The 17,312-nt window shown below is 48.7% G+C and overlaps 1 protein-coding gene across 1 annotated transcript; it reads right to left on the bottom strand.

Moving 5' to 3' along the window:
- Nucleotides 1-5,147: 5,147 nt before the first annotated feature.
- On the bottom strand, nt 5,148-7,494 carry LOC147104995 (G protein-coupled receptor 61-like). The gene has a single exon (XM_086011736.1). The coding sequence runs from the start codon at nt 7,161-7,163 to the stop codon at nt 5,817-5,819; it is 1,347 nt and encodes a 448-aa protein (XP_085867862.1). The 5' UTR covers nt 7,164-7,494; the 3' UTR covers nt 5,148-5,816.
- Nucleotides 7,495-17,312: the final 9,818 nt, after the last annotated feature.

The following is a 17,312-nucleotide window of genomic DNA, read 5'->3' as shown; positions in this document are numbered from 1 at the left end:
GAAAGAGGCAGAAAAGCCAGGGTCAGCAGGCAGCAAGATCCATCCGGGTACAAAAGTAAAATACTGCGGTTGCTGGAAATCTGACGAAGGGTCATCGACCTGAAACGTTGGGGTAGATTTTCCCGAACCTGTCGGGAAGAAGGCGGGACTTCCCCTTTCGGGTTTTTGACCCGCCTACTTCGACGTCCGGCCAATCCGAGCGATTTTCCCTTGATTGACCTTGTTGAGCCCGCCCAGCGGGCGCAGCAGGCCAATTAAGGGCCACCCGGCAACAGGTGACGTCACAGACTGCAATTTCATCTGTCAAGAGTTCTTGACAGATGAAATATCAGTGTCTCACAGCTGTTTGAAGCTGTGAAACACTGACAGTCTGAGTTCTAACATGACTCCTTCTGCACAGACTCAGTTAGAACTCACACCGGCACTGAAAGCTGAAGGCTGTCACTTTGCACAGATCGCAGCCGTTCAGCTTTAAGTGCCGGGTGAGTGATGGGCTCCCGACAGCTACAGGAAGAAAGGCTGTTAAGGTAAGTACAGGTAAGTAAAAGTTCTTTACACACTTTAGACACACCAAACACACTTACCTTTACACTCATGCACCCATCACTCACCTGAGCACCAACATCGCGACCCCTCCAACTCCTTCAACCCGACGGCCCGCCTGCTCTAACCTGGCGTGGTTTGGAGCCGTCTGGAATCCCACACGAAACCCCTCAAAATAGGGATTAGGCTAAAAACTGCCTGTTAACTACCTGTTAACAGGCAGTTAACTGGCACTAACCCCTTCCCGCCTGGTTTCGGCGGGTCCCAGTGCGGGGCGGGTACCCGCCGCCCCTGAAACTTACGTGGGGCGGGGTTTTGGGCGGGATGGTGTTGGGACCCCCAAATTCAGGATTTCCCCCCCCCCACACGCCTGAAACCCTGCCTGATGGCTCCACGAAAATCTAGCCCGTTATCTCTGTTTCACTCTCTACAGATGCTGCCTGGCCTGCCGAGTATTTCCAGCATTTTCTGTTTTTATCTGAGATCAATTCGGGCTTCACTCGAAAGCAGCTTGTTCTCAGAATTTATAATGAATTCAGCTCATTGAAGTTCAAAACACTGAAGAACAAATGGAGCAAATTAGGCTAACAGCAGCGAGCTTGTAAGTGTCTGTGCCCAGTTACCTGTGTTGCTACGAGACAGCATACCCAGAACCCAGCACTCAAAGTGTCTGACAGCAATTCCCCGGCACTTTCAAATCAAAGGTGAATCTTCCTCAGAATGGACGGAACTTCCTGCAGGAAGCGGCTGATTCCGACACGCAAAATGCTCTTCGTGAGAATAAGAAAATTATTATAAAACTGCAGGGTTTGGTTCAGTGGGAGTGAATTCTCTGCTGCCCAACTGTGACAGGCACAGGTTAATACTGATTAGAATGGGCCTATACTCTCTGGAGTTTAGAAGAATGAGAGGTGATCTCATTGAAACATACAAGATTCTGAGGGGGATTGACGGGGTCGATGCTGAGAGGTTGTTTCCCCTGGCTGGAGTATCTAGAACCAGGGGTCACAGTCTCAGGATAAGGGCTTGGCCATTTAAGACTGAGATGAGGAGGAATTTCTTCACTCAGAGGGTTGTGAATCTTTGGAATTCTCTGCCCCAGAGAGCTGTGAATGCTGAGTCTTTGAGTATATTCAAGGCTGAGAGCGATAGATTTCTGGACTCTAGGGGAATCAAGGGATATGGAGATCAGGCGGGAAAGTGGAGTTGAGGTCGATGGTCAGCCATGATCTTAATGAATGGCGGAGCAGGCTCGAGGGGATGTATGGCCGACTCCTGCTCTTATTTCTTATGTTCTTATGTTCTTAAAACCCTGTACATCTCTCTCCATCAATAATGTTTCACTTAATCGGGTGGGGGGAAGGGAGGCCCATTAAAATTTCAAACGAGAGGAGCAAAGCAGAGATCAGTGAATGTTCGAGGGCGGTTACAAGCACTTCCCATCAACCCAATTTCATACGGAACAGTTTCCCTCGTTGCCTGTTCTCTCCCCTCCTGTCCTGCCCATGCTGACTATTTCTCGTGATACCATGAACCCTGGACTAACACAAGTGGCCATCCTTTTATTTGTGAGCATAGACGTCCGGGGGCGGGGGGGGGGGGGTGAAATCGGTTTTCGCCAGTAGTGGAAATCTCAGGGCAGAGAAGGTTAAGGGGAGATTTGATAGAGGTGTTCAAAATCATGAAAAGGTTTGATAGAGTAAATAAGGAGAAACTGTTTCCAGTGGCAGGAGGGTCGGTAACCAGAGGACACAGATTGAAGATAATCGTCAAAAGAACCAGAGGAGATGAGGAAACATTTTTTTACGCAGCGAGTTGTTGTGATCTGGAATGCGCTGCCTGAAAGGGCGGTGGAAGCAGATTCAACAGTAACTTTCAAAAGGGGAATTGGATAAATACTTGAAGGGGAAAAATTTGCAGGGCTCCGGGGAAAGAGCGAGGGGGGAGTGGGACTAATTGGAGAGCTCTTTCAAAGGGCCGACACAGGCACAATGGGCCGAATGGCCGCCTCCTGTGCCATATGATGCTATGAGTCTGTGTTATATCACACCCGATTTCAGGGATGCAGTGGTTCAAGGAGACGGCCCATCACCACCACCTTCTCAGGGCAACTCCGGATGGGCAATAAATGCCGGGCTTACCAGCAAACCCTTCGTGCACTACTGGCAAAGATCAGTTTGACTCTGCGAGTGTTTGACCGCTGTAGGAATCCAGCTGGATCTGATCCTGTCCTCGTCCAGCTTTCACACAGGGGTCACTGGACAGCGATTGGGAGCAGCGATCCTCGTCTGACTTCACTGCCCCCAGTCCAGGGGTGCTGAGGTAAGTTTTACTGTCGCCGGCTGTGGTCAGCTTCTACAGAGAGACATATCAGAGCTCTCAGGCAAAGGAATTCTTCATCAAAAACACACACTCTGCTCTTCTGAATTATTTGGCTCCTGTGCATTACAGTGCCATGACTGATGCACTCAAAGGGTAGTGGAAATCTGGAGCTCTCCCCCCCAAAAAACTGTTGAGGCCGGGGGTCAACGGAAAATTTCAAGACTGAGATGGATCGATTTTTGTTGGGCGAGGGTATTAAGGGTTACGGAACCAAGGCAGGTAGATGAGAGTTAAGATACCGATCAGCAATTGAATGGCAGAACAGGCTTGAGGGGCTGAATGGCCTCCTCCTGTCCCTATGTTCCAACTGGTCATCCTTCACGTGTGGGTCTAGGCAGTGACTGTTGGCTAATTGACTATGGATGGCTTCACAACCAAACCCAATCGTGTCTTCACTTGACGTTCACACGTGGACACTTTCCAGGAGAGAGGGTTGGGGTGGGGGAATCACTGATTGCTGCTTAGGAGTAAAGACCCTGGCTGTTTTTGCACCTCTCTAACCCAGGGCCATTGAAGGAAATTGTAGCTGTTTCAGGGCCTGAGACCAGCAGGGGGAATTTCCTGGTGTGTATGGCTGTCACCACATCAGTCAGAATGTATTCCACTGCGGGGAGGGCGGGCAATGGGGGGGCTTTGATCCTCTCTCCTTGTCGTGAAGTTTCTATGCTTGGGTGATGTCATGTGTTGGAAAGTGTAGTTGACGTAAAACCAATGGCATAAAACTATCTGAAGCTACTGAATATTTCCAATAAGGCAACTGTTAACTGTCCATTTTTGTCATTAATATTTTAGGGAAAGGAGTTCATTTTCATTAATGGTTATTATTAAATATTGGCAACAATAGGAAAATAATACCAGAACTTTGAATTACTGGAGTAAATTATTTCAGAAAAAAGTCCACAATTCCTCTTTCAGAATGCCACTCTAAATAAACAGGATAAAACTTAAACACATCACATCTGGCATTGCCACCCCCCACCCCCCGCCACACACACACACACACATGATCTCCGCAGGGTGGAAATTTAAAATCTCAGGGCAGGTTTGAAGCTGAAGATTTGAGTCCAAACTTCTGAACTCCATTTCTGTCCACCCCAGGCAGTATCTTGGCCAAGTTGCAGAATGCAGCGCAACGTGAATCAAGACACATCGCTCCATGTTCTGCTCTCAATCTTTCTTTCTTGGACTCTGAGATCTGTGGAACTCCTCAGCCCACCCAGTCACCCCTTTCGCCATACTCTTAAAACCCAAAGCTTGGAATCACCGAATCATTTGCTTCTTGATTTATCTCTTCTTTCCTCCTACTCTTTTCAAACTCCCTTGCTGCCCTGCATTGTGGACCTCAGCCTTTCAGCCAGGCTTTTCAACAAGAGAGTGGATTCCAGGGGAGCGGGACGAGGTGATGGAAAGTGGCTGGTGGAACGAGTGTCACCCAGAAGGTGTACTCACCCTTTCAATTTGATCACAGACACAGTGGCAGGAAAAGAAAAATGGCTGCAGCTTCTGTAGAGAAGTACAGAATGAGAAAGGAGCATTCATTCCGGCCTCCCAGCTTCCAAAAGCTCGTCCAAAACTCGGCTGCCTGTGTCCTAACTCACACCCAGTCCCGTTCACCCATCACCCCCTGTGCTCACTGCCCCATGTCCTAACTCACACCCAGTCCCGTTCACCCATCACCCCCTGTGCTCACTGCCCTGTGTCCTAACTCACACCAAGTCCCGTTCACCCATCACCCCCTGTGCTCACTGCCCCGTGTCCTAACTCACACCAAGTCCCATTCACCCATCACCCCCTGTGCTCACTGCCCCGTGTCCTAACTCCCACCCAGTCCCGTTCACCCATCACCCCCTGTGCTCACTGCCCCGTGTCCTAACTCACGCCCAGTCCCATTCACCCATCACCCCCTGTGCTCACTGCCCCGTGTCCTAACTCACACCCAGTCCCGTTCACCCATCGCCCCCTGTGCTCACTGCCCCGTGTCCTAACTCACACCAAGTCCCATTCACCCATCACCCCCTGTGCTCACTGCCCCGTGTCCTAACTCACACCCAGTCCCGTTCACCCATCACCCCCTGTGCTCACTGACCTACATTGGCTCCCAGACCGGCAACGCCTCGATTTCAAAATTCTCATCCTTGTTTTCAAGTCCTTCCATGGCCTCGCCCCTCCCTATCTCTGTAACCTCCTCCAGACCCACAACCCCCCAAGATATCTGCGCTCCTCCAATTCTGGCCTCTGGAGCATCCCTGACTATAATCGCTCCTCCATTGGCGGCCGTGCCTTCAGCTGCCTGGGCCCTAAGCTCTGGAATTCCCTCCCTAAGCCTCTCCTCCTTTAAGATGCTCCTTAAAACCTCTTTGACCCAGCTTTTGGTCCCTAATATCTCCTTATGTGTCTGGGTGTCAAACTTTGTCTGATTAACGCTCCTGTGAAGCCCTTGGGATGTTTTACTACGTTAAAGGCGCTATATAAATGCAGTTATTGTTGCTGTTGTTAGACTCACCAAATCCACTCCCAACAAGTGCGAGTGTGAAACTGCCCCACACTCCTGGCCCGGGGAACAGGGGCAATGTCAGCAGACAACGAGGAACCAAATCAAGTTGAAAGTCTACAAACCGCGCTGAGAGTTCGGCATCTTTTTATAGGGTCCTAGAATGAATGAATATTCGGCTTATTTTGGAAACCACATCTGAATGTGATTTTTTTCCCTCTCTGTTGGCTGGTTTAGAACTTAAAAGGAAACTGACATCAGTAAGATGAGGGATACAAAAGCAAACCCAGACGTGGCTTCCTATCTGTTCGGGTTAACCTTACAATCATAAAGAGATTTAAACCATTTAACTGTAAACGATATGGACCAAACTTCTACTGGTTGATTCTACTGGTATCTATTAAGCATCGTGTTTCGGTGACCTGCTCATTCTAATACAGCTGTTGGACATGGTAAAGTCAGTGCCCATGTGCTGTTCGAGGAATTCCGAAGTTTCTTCCGCGATCTGCCCAGGTATCCTGAAGCCCAGTGCCGACTGGTCTAACTTTGGACTGGAAGCATCGTAGCTCGACCTGGTCTCGGCGTTGCATCCTGTTCGCTGCAAAAACTGCATGAAGTTCTCCTCGATGGAGCCTTCTCGGCTGGGCAGCCGAAGGTCCTCTTCCAGAGTCTGTTTGAAGAGGCAGTTAAGGTGCTTGCTCAGTTCCCCTCTGATCTGTCGGTTGAGGCATCCGTAAAAGAAAGGGTTGACGGTGAAGGACGAGTACCCGACCCAGGTGACAATCGTCTCCCAGAGGCCCGGAGCGGCTGGGCTCTGGCTCAAGGCGGAATGCAAGTGGAAAGCGAAAAACGGCAGCCAGCAGAAGACAAACTGGCCTCCAACTAGGATGAGGATGATGGCCGCCTTCCCCCCGCCGAATGTCCGCTGTGGGGAAACCCTGGGAGCTCCGGAGCTGGTGACCATGGTGGACCGACTGCTGAGCGACTCCGACCTCTGCCTGGGGGTGTCCACCCAGGTGGGCAAGGGCCCGTGCTGCATCGCCGCTACCCTCGCCACCTTGAACATGCTGCAGTAAACGATCAGGATAACTAAGACCGGGAAGAGAAAATAAAACAAGCCGAAGAAGACGATGAAGACCTTCCTGTACGTCTCCCCGTCCCATTGCAAGGAGCACCGATTGTTCACACGCCCTTGGGAACTCCAACCCAAGACTGAGATTATGGACATTAAGATGGCTTTAATCCAAATGCAGATAATGACCGACACGACCAGCTTCAGTGTCATCCTCACCTCATATCTCATGGGATGCACGATGTAGTAATACCGCTCGACATTAATGGCCAGTATGGACAGTATGGACGCACTTATGAATAACATGCTTAGGAAGAGGTATAGTCGGCACAAGGTGTCACCGAAAACGATGTTGTCAAAAAGAGCGGAGCTGGACACCATCCCTAAGGGCATGAGGATTAAGACAGCCGTCAGGTCCACCAGACACAAATGGAAAACAAAGACAAATTTTTTGAACAAGGGAGTCCTGATAATGACAAGCATCACTGCAGTGTTCCCGATGATCCCGACTAAGTCAACCAGCAGCATGACGAAGAGCCCGATAGACTGAGCCACCAGATCTGTGTCCACGGACGCCAGGCTTTGATTGAAGCGCATGGAAGCAGGAGATACTCGGTGCTGCCTTCCCAGAGTGGAAGAATTCCTCGCCCATTCCGCAGAAACCGGAGCAGCCATGGGTAGGTAGGGTGACGTAAGGATGGAGACCCCAAAGATCTTCTTGCTAGTCCATCACCCATCCTCTTTTGGGATAGGAACGTGCTTGGCTGTTGGTGGACTCTGGTTTTTTTTCTAATCGTGCAAACCTGGGCTAGCCTTCAACATCAACCAACTAGGCAGTTGGCACAGAAAGTTTGCGGTGGATGATTTACCTCTGATGTGTGGTGTGTACTAGTTTTCATTGTCCATTCAAACTTGCCGTGCCTCCTCGGCTCTTTGGGTGTCCTGTCTACATTACCGTGTAGACGTCGAGTTCAGACCACACACCTCCAATCATTCAACAAGCATGAAAACCTGTACAGATAAAAGAGTAAAAAGAATTAAGTCCAAACAGATGCATAGAAACAGAAAAATAGGAGCAGGAGTCGGCCATTCAGCCCTTCGCGCCTGCTCTGCCATTCAATATAATCATGGCTGATCCTCTATCTCAATACCATATTCCCGCTCTCTCCCCATACCCCTTGATGCCTTTTGTGTCTAGAAATCTATCTATCCTCTTCTTAAATATATTCAGTGACTTGGCCTCCACAGCCTTCTGTGGTAGGGAATTCCACAGGTTCACCACCCTCTGAGTGAAGACATTTCTCCTCATCGCAGTTCTAAATGTCCTACCCTGTATCCTGAGACTGTGACCCCTCGTTCTAGAGCCCCCCAGCCAGGGGAAACCTCCTCCCTGCATCCAGTCTGTCTAGCCCGGTCAGAATTTTATACGTTTCAATGAGATCCCCTCTCATTCTTCTAAGCTCTAGTGAATACAGGCCTAGTCAACCCAATCTCTCCTCATACGACAGTCCTGCCATCCCAGGAATCAGCCTGGTGAACCTTCACTGCACTCCCTCTATGTCAAGTATATCCTTTCTTAGGTAAGGAGACCAAAACTGCACACAGTACTCCAGGTGTGGTCTCACCAAGGCCCTGTATAACTGTAGTAATGTAAGAAATCACACAACACCAGGTTATAGTCCAACAGCTTTATTTGAAATCACAAGCTTTCAGAGCGCTGCTCCTTCTTCAGGTGAAGTGGAGAAATGCATAAAGACACAGCTTATATAGTCAGAGAATCATGTCAGATATTTACAGGTAACCTTTCCAACTGCCATTTATCGCACCTCGGCAGAGAGATAATCACAGCAGTCAAAGGTGTGAATGGTGTCCAAACAGGTCAGTCAGGGAAACATTACATCAAAGAACAATGAGGTGGGGTCACAAGGGGTCAAATATTGCAGATGCTGGGGTCTGTACGAAAAACAAAAAAACAGACAAAAAACATTTTTTTTGGCTGGAAATCACAGCAGGTCCAGCCGCATCTGTGTAGAGAGAACAAGCCAATGTCGACTCGAGTCTGGATGACCCTGCATCAGGTGGGGTTACATGTAGCATGACATGAACCCAAGATCTCGGTTAAGGCTGTCCTCATGGGTGCGGAACTTGGCTATCAGTTTCTGCTCGACGATTTTGCGTTGTCGTGTGTCTCGAAGGCCACCTTGGAGAATGCTTACCCGAAGATCGGAGGCTGAATGTCCTTGACTGCTGAAGTGTTCCCCGACTGGGAGGGAACACTCCTGCCTGGTGATTGTTGCGCGGTGTCCGTTCATCCGTTGTCGCAGTGTCTGCATGGTCTCGCTGATGTACCATGCTCCGGGGCATCCTTTCCTGCAACGTATGAGGTAGACAACGTTGGCCGAGTCACATGAGTATGTACCATGTACCTGGTGGGTGGTGTCCTCACGTGTGATGATGGTATCTGTGTTGATGATCTGGCATGTCTTGCAGAGGTTGCTGTGGCAGGGTTGTGTGGTGTCGTGGTCGCTGTTCTCCTGGAAGCTGGGTAATTTGCTGCGAATGATGGTCTGTTTGAGGTTAGGCGGCTGTTTGAAAGCGAGTAGTGGAGGCGTGGGGATGGCCTTAGCGAGGTGTTCGTCATCATCGATGACATGTTGAAGGCTGCGAAGAACATGGCGTAGTTTCTCCGCTCCGGGGAAGTACTGGACGACGAAGGGCGATAAATGGCAGTTGGAAAGGTTACCTGTAAACATCTGACATGATTCTCTGACTATATAAGCTGTGTCTTTATGCATTTCTCCACTTCACCTGAAGAAGGAGCAGCGCTCTGAAAGCTTGTGATTTCAAATAAAGCTGTTGGACTATAACCTGGTGTTGTGTGATTTCTTACATTTGTCCACCCCAGTCCAACTCCGGCATCTCCACACCATAACTGTAGTAAGACATCCTTGCTCCTGTACTCAAATCCTCTTGCAATGAAGGCCAACATATCGTTTGCCTTCCTAACTGCTTGCTGCACCTGCATGTTTGCTTTCAGTGACTGGTGTACAAGGACACCCAGGTCCCTTTGTACATCAACATTTCCCAATCTATCACCATTTAAATAATACTCTGCCTTTCTGTTTTTCCTACCGAAGTGGATAACTTCACATTTATCCACGTTATACTGCACCTCCCATATATTTGCCCACTCACTCAACTTGTCTAAATCGCCTTGAAGCCTCTTTGCATCCTCATCACAACTCACAATCCCACCTAGTTTCGTGTCATCAGCAAACTTGGAAATATTACATTTGGTTCCCTCATCCAAATCATTGATATATATTGTGAATATATATTGTGATACTAATCAGATTAGTATCTGATTCTGATGTACGGTTATTCAGCCCAGTTTTGCAAACGCTTGCTCTTGTTAGGGAGCCTTGCCTTGCCAGGCATGCGTCGTGGGAATTTGGGTGCTCGGTCCCACGATTTCCTGTCCTGCCAGCTGTACTCGCTTGTAAAACTGAGCATTGCTCATGTAGAGAGTAGGGTAGGGTAGAGTGACTCATCTGCTGACTCCCCAAGGCCTTTCCACCATCTACAAGGCACAAGTCAGGAGTGTGATGGAATACTCTCCACTTGCCTGGATGAGTGGAGTTCTAACAACACTCAAGAAGCTCGACACCATCCAGGACAAAGCAGCCCGCTTGATTGGCACCCCATCCACCACCTTAAACATTCACTCCCTCCACCACCGGCGTACCGTGGCTGCAGTGTGTACCATCTACAAGATGCACTGCAGCAACTCGCTAAGGCTTCTTCAGCAGCACCTCCCAAACTCGCGACCTCTTCCACCTAGAAGGACAAGGGCAGCAGGCGCATGGGAACAACATCACCTCCAAGTTCCCCTCCAAGTCACACACCATCCTGACCTGGAAATATATCGGCCGTTCCTTCATCGTCACTGGGTCAAAATCCTGGAACTCCCTCCCTAACAGCACTGTGGGAGCACCTTCACCACACGGACTGCAGCGGTTCAAGAAGGCGGCTCACCACCACCTTCTCATGGGCAACATAGAGATGGGCAATAAATGCTGGCCTTGCCAGCGACACCCACATCCCAGGAATGAATTTTTAAATGGGAAAGGACTCAATAAATAAACCCAAAATAAGATCAATGTGGATCTCCTGCTCTCTTCAACCTTGGGTGACATCTTGCACTGTGGGCCTTGACCTCTAACCTACCTTCCCAAAAACACATACACATAGGCAGTCCCTCGGAACCGAGGATGACTTGCTTCCACACTAAAAATGAGTTCTCAGGTGACTGATGAGTCCAATGCGGGACCGACAGTCTCTGTCACAGGTGGGGCAGACGGTGGTTGAAGGGGCAGGTGGGTGGGGGAAAAAAACCTTCCCAAATAACAAAAATAAGGGAAGCAAAAGCTACTTGCTCCAAAAATTGATCGAAGACCAACTAGTCCTAAACTCTGTGAAAGGTTAGTTAAAACTGACATTGCGTTTTGCAGCAGCATGTGTCTTTTAGCAAAAGATCAAAGCGCTTCGTTTCTTTGCATTCGATTAGCATCATTGTAACTTTGATCAAAAGGAGCTGGTTTTCTTTATTGTGCAGAATTGTGTTGATGCAAATCTGAACATTGTCCTTGGCTCCCACCAGACGATCTGGACTGCAAATGTATTTATAAACGGGTCTGCAATTTCATGAGGCTCCCACACGCTCTTACTTTTAATTGGATAAGTATTACATTTATAAAAATGTGTTCTCAGGATGTGGGTGTCGCTGGCAAGGCCGGCATTTATCGCCCATCCCCTAGTTGCCCTGAGAAGGTGGAGGTGGGCCTACTTCTTGAATCAGTAGCAGTTTGATACATCGAAAGGGCTGTGCTGGGCCCCTTCTGGGGGCAGTTCACAGTGTTATAAATTTCATCATCAAGAAACTACTTATGAAATAACTCTGGATGGCCAGCTGGTGGCGCCGTCCAAGGAGTATAAATACTCGGGCATGGGCCCCAGCTTGCCAGGGACATTTTGTAAGACAAGGAACTAGTGAAGTACAATTAGACTTCCGTGTTCTGAAACAAGTTGATTAAAGCCTTGCTTTATACTCAAACCAAGTGTGTAGTGAGTTTTATTACGTCACACAGTCAACAACATCGGTGCAGGACTGGAGTCACCTATAGGCCCAGACCGGGTAAGGACGGCAGGTTTCCTTCCCCTGAAGGATTAGTGAACCAGTTGTTTTTTTTTTACGACAATCTGACAGCTTCATGGTCACTTTTACTGAAGCCAAATTTTAATTTTCAGATATTTTGAGAATTGAATTCAAATTCTCAAATTGGGATTATGAACTCATCTTCTACTGGGTGACTAGTCCAGCAACATAATCGCTACACAACCATACCTGGGAAGCCATTGAGTGTTGTCTGGGAGCCTCTGTATCAATGAGTTCGCAGAAATGTTGGTTTTGACGCTGAGAGAGAGTTAAGGGCAGGTCTTTCCGGGTAGGGAGGGAATTCTTTGGAAGGTGCTAGTTTGGACTGAATGAGGAAGAGGCGCGGAGAGGAAGCTGAATTTCCCACGAGGTAAAAATAGGGGTTGATTTGATGAACGAGTGCAACCTGTGGGTGAGGTTCCTCAACAGAGGAGTGAATCGGCAGAGGACCCCGATTTGCAGAGTGAAGCCCATTTACAGGCGTCGGGGGCGAACTAAGTGGCAATGGGGCATTCTGAGGTGGACCCATAATTTTGCAACTCCTGGCCTCCCATTTTTCAGGAGCAAAATCCATGGCCACGCGTTGAATCTCTCGCTCAGGGTCCCCATGCTGGGCACACAAAGGTCCTGTTGCTCTTCTGCAGGAAGTGCTACGGGGATTCTTGAACATCCACCTAGACTGATTGTATTTGGTTTAACAGCTCCTCTGAAGGACAACACCTCTGACAGTGCAGCACCCCCCTCAGTCCTGCATTGGAACACTGACCCAGATTATGCGCTCAAGTTTGCGAGTGGGGTGCAGAGCCTTAACCTTCTGATGAGAAGCGACCAACTGAGCCAATGACACACTTCCTTTTCACCGGCCTGTCATGTGGCTCACAGAACGAGGCGAGATAAGTATTTCTCAAAATACCTCGGCGGAAAACACAAGAAAGTGCGACTGCGGCTGTTATTCAGCAAGGTGCAAGGACAATCGTCATGACCCGGCACACACTCACACACACACTCACACACAGACACTCACACACAGACACTCACACTCACACACACTCACACTCACACACACAGACACTCACACTCACACACAGACACTCACACTCACACACTCACACAGACACTCACACTCACACACAGACACTCACACACAGACACTCACACTCACACATTCACACAGACACACACACAGACACTCACACACACACACTCACACTCACACAGACACTCACACACAGACACTCACACACACAGACACTCACACACTCACACACACAGACACTCACACACTCACACACAGACACTCACACTCACACACACAGACACTCACACTCACACACACAGACACTCACACTCACACACACGCAGACACTCACACACACAGACACTCACACCCACACACACACACTCACACACAGACACTCACACTCAAACACACACTAGACACTCGCACTCACACACACAGACACTCACACTCACACACTCACACAGACACACTCACACACACACAGACACTCACACTCACACACACAGACAGACACTCACTCACACACACTCACATTCACACACACACTCACACACAGACACTCACACACAGACACTCACAGTCACACACACACAGACACGCACACTCACAGACACACACTCAACCACACACAGACGCACACTCACACACGCTCACACACAGACACACACGCTCACAGACACATACACACACTCACTCCCACACACAGACACACACGCTCACAGACACATACTCACACACGCTTACACACACACACTCACACACAGACAGACACACAGACACACACAGCTCACAGACACACACTCACACACACAGACACACACACAGTTCCAATCTGGCTTCAGTCATCCTTCAGAGTAGGCGTTGTGTCATTTTGCTGGGGAGAGGTAAAGGGGCTGAATGATTGCTGCAACAGCCTAGACAACTAGAAGCTGTTACTAATGCAATGTCATCAGTGTTACAGATTCTGAGTTTATCAAGGTCAGGAACCAATGATGAAGATGTCAAAAATAGCGTTATCACAACAAGGTTCAGCTCAGCCGTTTCAGCCCAGTTCCTGTGATTTGGGGCCATGGCATGAAATTGACCAAATTTGACAATGAACTGGAAATCTTTGGAAAATATTGAAGTAGGGGATGTTCTTCTGAGTTTGCATCTAACCCAAGCTGTACCTGCCCTGGGAGTGTTTGACGGGACAGTGTAGAGGGAGCTTTACTCTGTATCTAACCCATGCACGTACCTGCCCTGAGAGTGTTTGATGGGACAGTGTAGCGGGAGCTTTACTCTGTACCTAACCCGTGCTGTACCTGCCCTGGGAGTGTTTGACGGGACAGTGTAGAGGGAGCTTTACTCTGTATCTAACCCGTGCAAGTACCTGCCCTGAGAGTGTTTGATGGGACAGTGTAGCGGGAGCTTTACTCTGTATCTAACCCGTGCAGTACCTGCCCTGGAAGTGTTTGATGGGACAGTGTAGAGGGAGCTTTACTCTGTATCTAAACCCGTGCTGTACCTGCCCTGGGAGTGTTTGAGGGGACAGTGCAGTGGGAGCTTTACTCTGTATCTAACCCGTGCTGTACCTTCCCCGGGAGTGTTTGATGGGACAGTGTAGAGGGAGCTTTACTCTGTATCTAACCCGTGCTGTACCTGCCCTGGGAGTGCTTGATGGGGACAGTGCAGAGGGAGCTTTACTCTGTATCTAACCCGTGCTGTACCTTCCCTGGGAGTGTTTGATGGGACAGTATAGAGGGAGCTTTGCTCTGTATCTTACCCATGCTGTACCTGCCCTGGGAGTGTTTGATGGGACAGTATAGAGGGCGCTTTACTCTGTATCTAACCCATGCTGTACCTGCCCTGGGAGTGTTTGATGGGACAGTGTAGAGGGAGCTTTACTCTGTATCTAACCCATGCTGTGCCTGCCCTGGGAGTGTTTGATGGGACAGTGTAGAGGGAGCTTTACTCTGTATCTAACCCGTGCTGTACCTGCCCTGGGAGTGTTTGATGGGACAGTGTAGAGGGAGATTTACTCTGCATCTAACCCGTGCTGTACCTGCCCTGGGAGTGTTTGATGAGACAGTGTAGAGGGAGCTTTACTCTGTATCTAATCCGTGCTGTACCTGCCCTGGAAGTGTTTGATGGGACAGTGTAGAGGGAGCTTTACTCTGTATCTAAACCCGTGCTGTACCTGCCCTGGGAGTGTTTGAGGGGACAGTGCAGTGGGAGCTTTACTCTGTATCTAACCCGTGCTGTACCTTCCCCGGGAGTGTTTGATGGGACAGTGTAGAGGGAGCTTTACTCTGTATCTAACCCGTGCTGTACCTGCCCCGGGAGTGTTTGATGGGACAGTGTAGAGGGAGCTTTGCTCTGTATCTTACCCATGCTGTACCTGCCCTGGGAGTGTTTGATGGGACAGTATAGAGGGCGTTTTACTCTGTATCTAACCCATGCTGTACCTGCCCTGGGAGTGTTTGATGGGACAGTGTAGAGGGAGCTTTACTCTGTATCTAACCCGTGCTGTACCTGCCCTGGGAGTGTTTGATGGGACAGTGTAGAGGGAGATTTACTCTGCATCTAACCCGTGCTGTACCTGCCCTGGGAGTGTTTGATGAGACAGTGTAGAGGGAGCTTTACTCTGTATCTAATCCGTGCTGTACCTGCCCTGGGATGTAATCACTAGAAGATGCTTGAGTGTTAATCAATAAGAAAAAAGAAAGACTTGCATTTATATAGCGCCTCTCACGACCTCAGGATGTCCCAAACCACTTTACAATGAATGAAGTAATTATTGAAGTGTAATCACTGTTGTAATGTAGGAAACGCGGCAGCCAATTTGCGCACAGCAAGCTCCCACCAACAGCAATGTGATAATGAGCAGATAATCTGTTTTAGTGATGCTGGTTGAGGGATAAATATTGGCCCCTGGACTGGTCTCAGTAAAAGTGACCCTGAATCTGTGGGATTGTCGTAAAAACCCAACTGGTTCACTGATGTCCTTTAGGGAATGAAACTTGCCGTCCTCACCCGGTCTGAGTCTATATGTGACTCCAGACCCAAACCAACGTGGTTAACACTAAACTGCCCTTTGAATTGGCCTAGCGAGACACTCAGCTCTATCGAATCCACACCACCTTCTCAAGGGCAATTAGGGATGGGCAATAAATGCCGGCCTTGCCAGCGACGCCCACATCAATGGAGTTTAAAAGACATTAAACCTGTTTGTAGCAGAAAATAAAACCAAGTGTCAAACTTTCCTCATTGGCTGAAATAAGCGACTTGACCAAACTGATTCCTTGCAATAAAGATCAGCAAGATCCCACAGAAAAACAATCAGAACAATTAATGCTTCAAACAATTGCACAGCTGAGATGATTTTTTTCAAAGTGGTTCAAACAGTCATTTTTATTTCTGGCCCAGTGAATATTTATAGCCCTATAAATAACATAATAAACACATCAAAATCATGAAAGTTACTGATGGTGTTCCACATTCCTACACAGCTATTCCTTTACTCAAGGCCTAAGGCCTACCTGCCTCTCGGGAGCCTGGGACTCAATTCCTGGCCTTGCCTGTAACTATTTTCCTTCCCCTGGCTTTTGTTGTCCATTTTTTTGCCTTACAGTTGGGCTAGATTGTACATGCATGGTCAAGCTTGACCCTGGGCTTTTGTTTCCTTGCCTTGCACTTGGCTTTACCCACCATCCATCTGAATGTTTTGTTTTTAATGGCCGCCCCCTCCACCCCCACCACCCCTGCTTTGAACTCTGGCACTGATCACTCAAGCGTACCTTGTCAGCCTCTGTCCATGGGCACTTGTGTTCTGTCCAAAAAACAAAGGCAGCCTGAGGGAGAGTTAGTGAGAAAGAGAGAAAGTGAGAGCGAGACAGAGGGAGGGAAAGAGAGAAAGTGAGAGAAAATGAGAAAGAGAGAAAATGAGAGAGAGAAAGTGAGAAAGTGTGAGAGAGAGAGGGAGAGAAAGAGAGACAGAAAGTGAATGAGAGAAAATGAATGAGAGAGCGAGAAAATGACAAAGTGAGTGAGACAGAGGGAGCGAAAGAGAGAAAGTGAATGAGGGAGACAGAAAGTGAGAATGAGTGAGAGAGAGAGAAATGAGAGAGACAAAGAAAGAGTGAGTGAGGGAGAGCGAGAGGCAGAGAAAGAAATTACATAGAATTTACAGCACAGAAACAGGCCATTCGGCCCAACTGGTCCGTGCCGGTGTTTATGCTCCACACAAGCCTCCTCCCACCCTCTTCCTCTCACCCCATCAGCATATCCTTCTATTCCTTCCTCCCTCATGTGTTTATCTAGCTTCCCCTTAAATGTATCTCTGCTATTTGCCTCAAGCACTCCCTGTGGTAGCGAGTTCCACATTCTCACCACTCTCTGAGAGAGAGAGAAAGTGAGTGAGAGAAAGAGAGGCAAACACAAATGGTAAGGACCAAGCTAACAGAAATTAACAAAAGAAGAGACAACATAAGATAAGAGAAAGAACGTCAAACCAGGAGAGTAGCAGGTGGACAGAGAGTGCTGGGTGTAACTGAGATACAGTCAAATCTCAGACAACACAGTCGCATTATGGGCAGGCCCACAGTTG

This window comes from Somniosus microcephalus, chromosome 18, assembly GCF_052327205.1.
Source record: "Somniosus microcephalus isolate GS21.2 chromosome 18, FLI_Smic_1.0, whole genome shotgun sequence".
NCBI lineage: Eukaryota > Metazoa > Chordata > Chondrichthyes > Squaliformes > Somniosidae > Somniosus > Somniosus microcephalus.
Note: the sequence above shows the minus strand (reverse complement) of the source record. Positions and strands in the feature narration are given on the sequence as shown.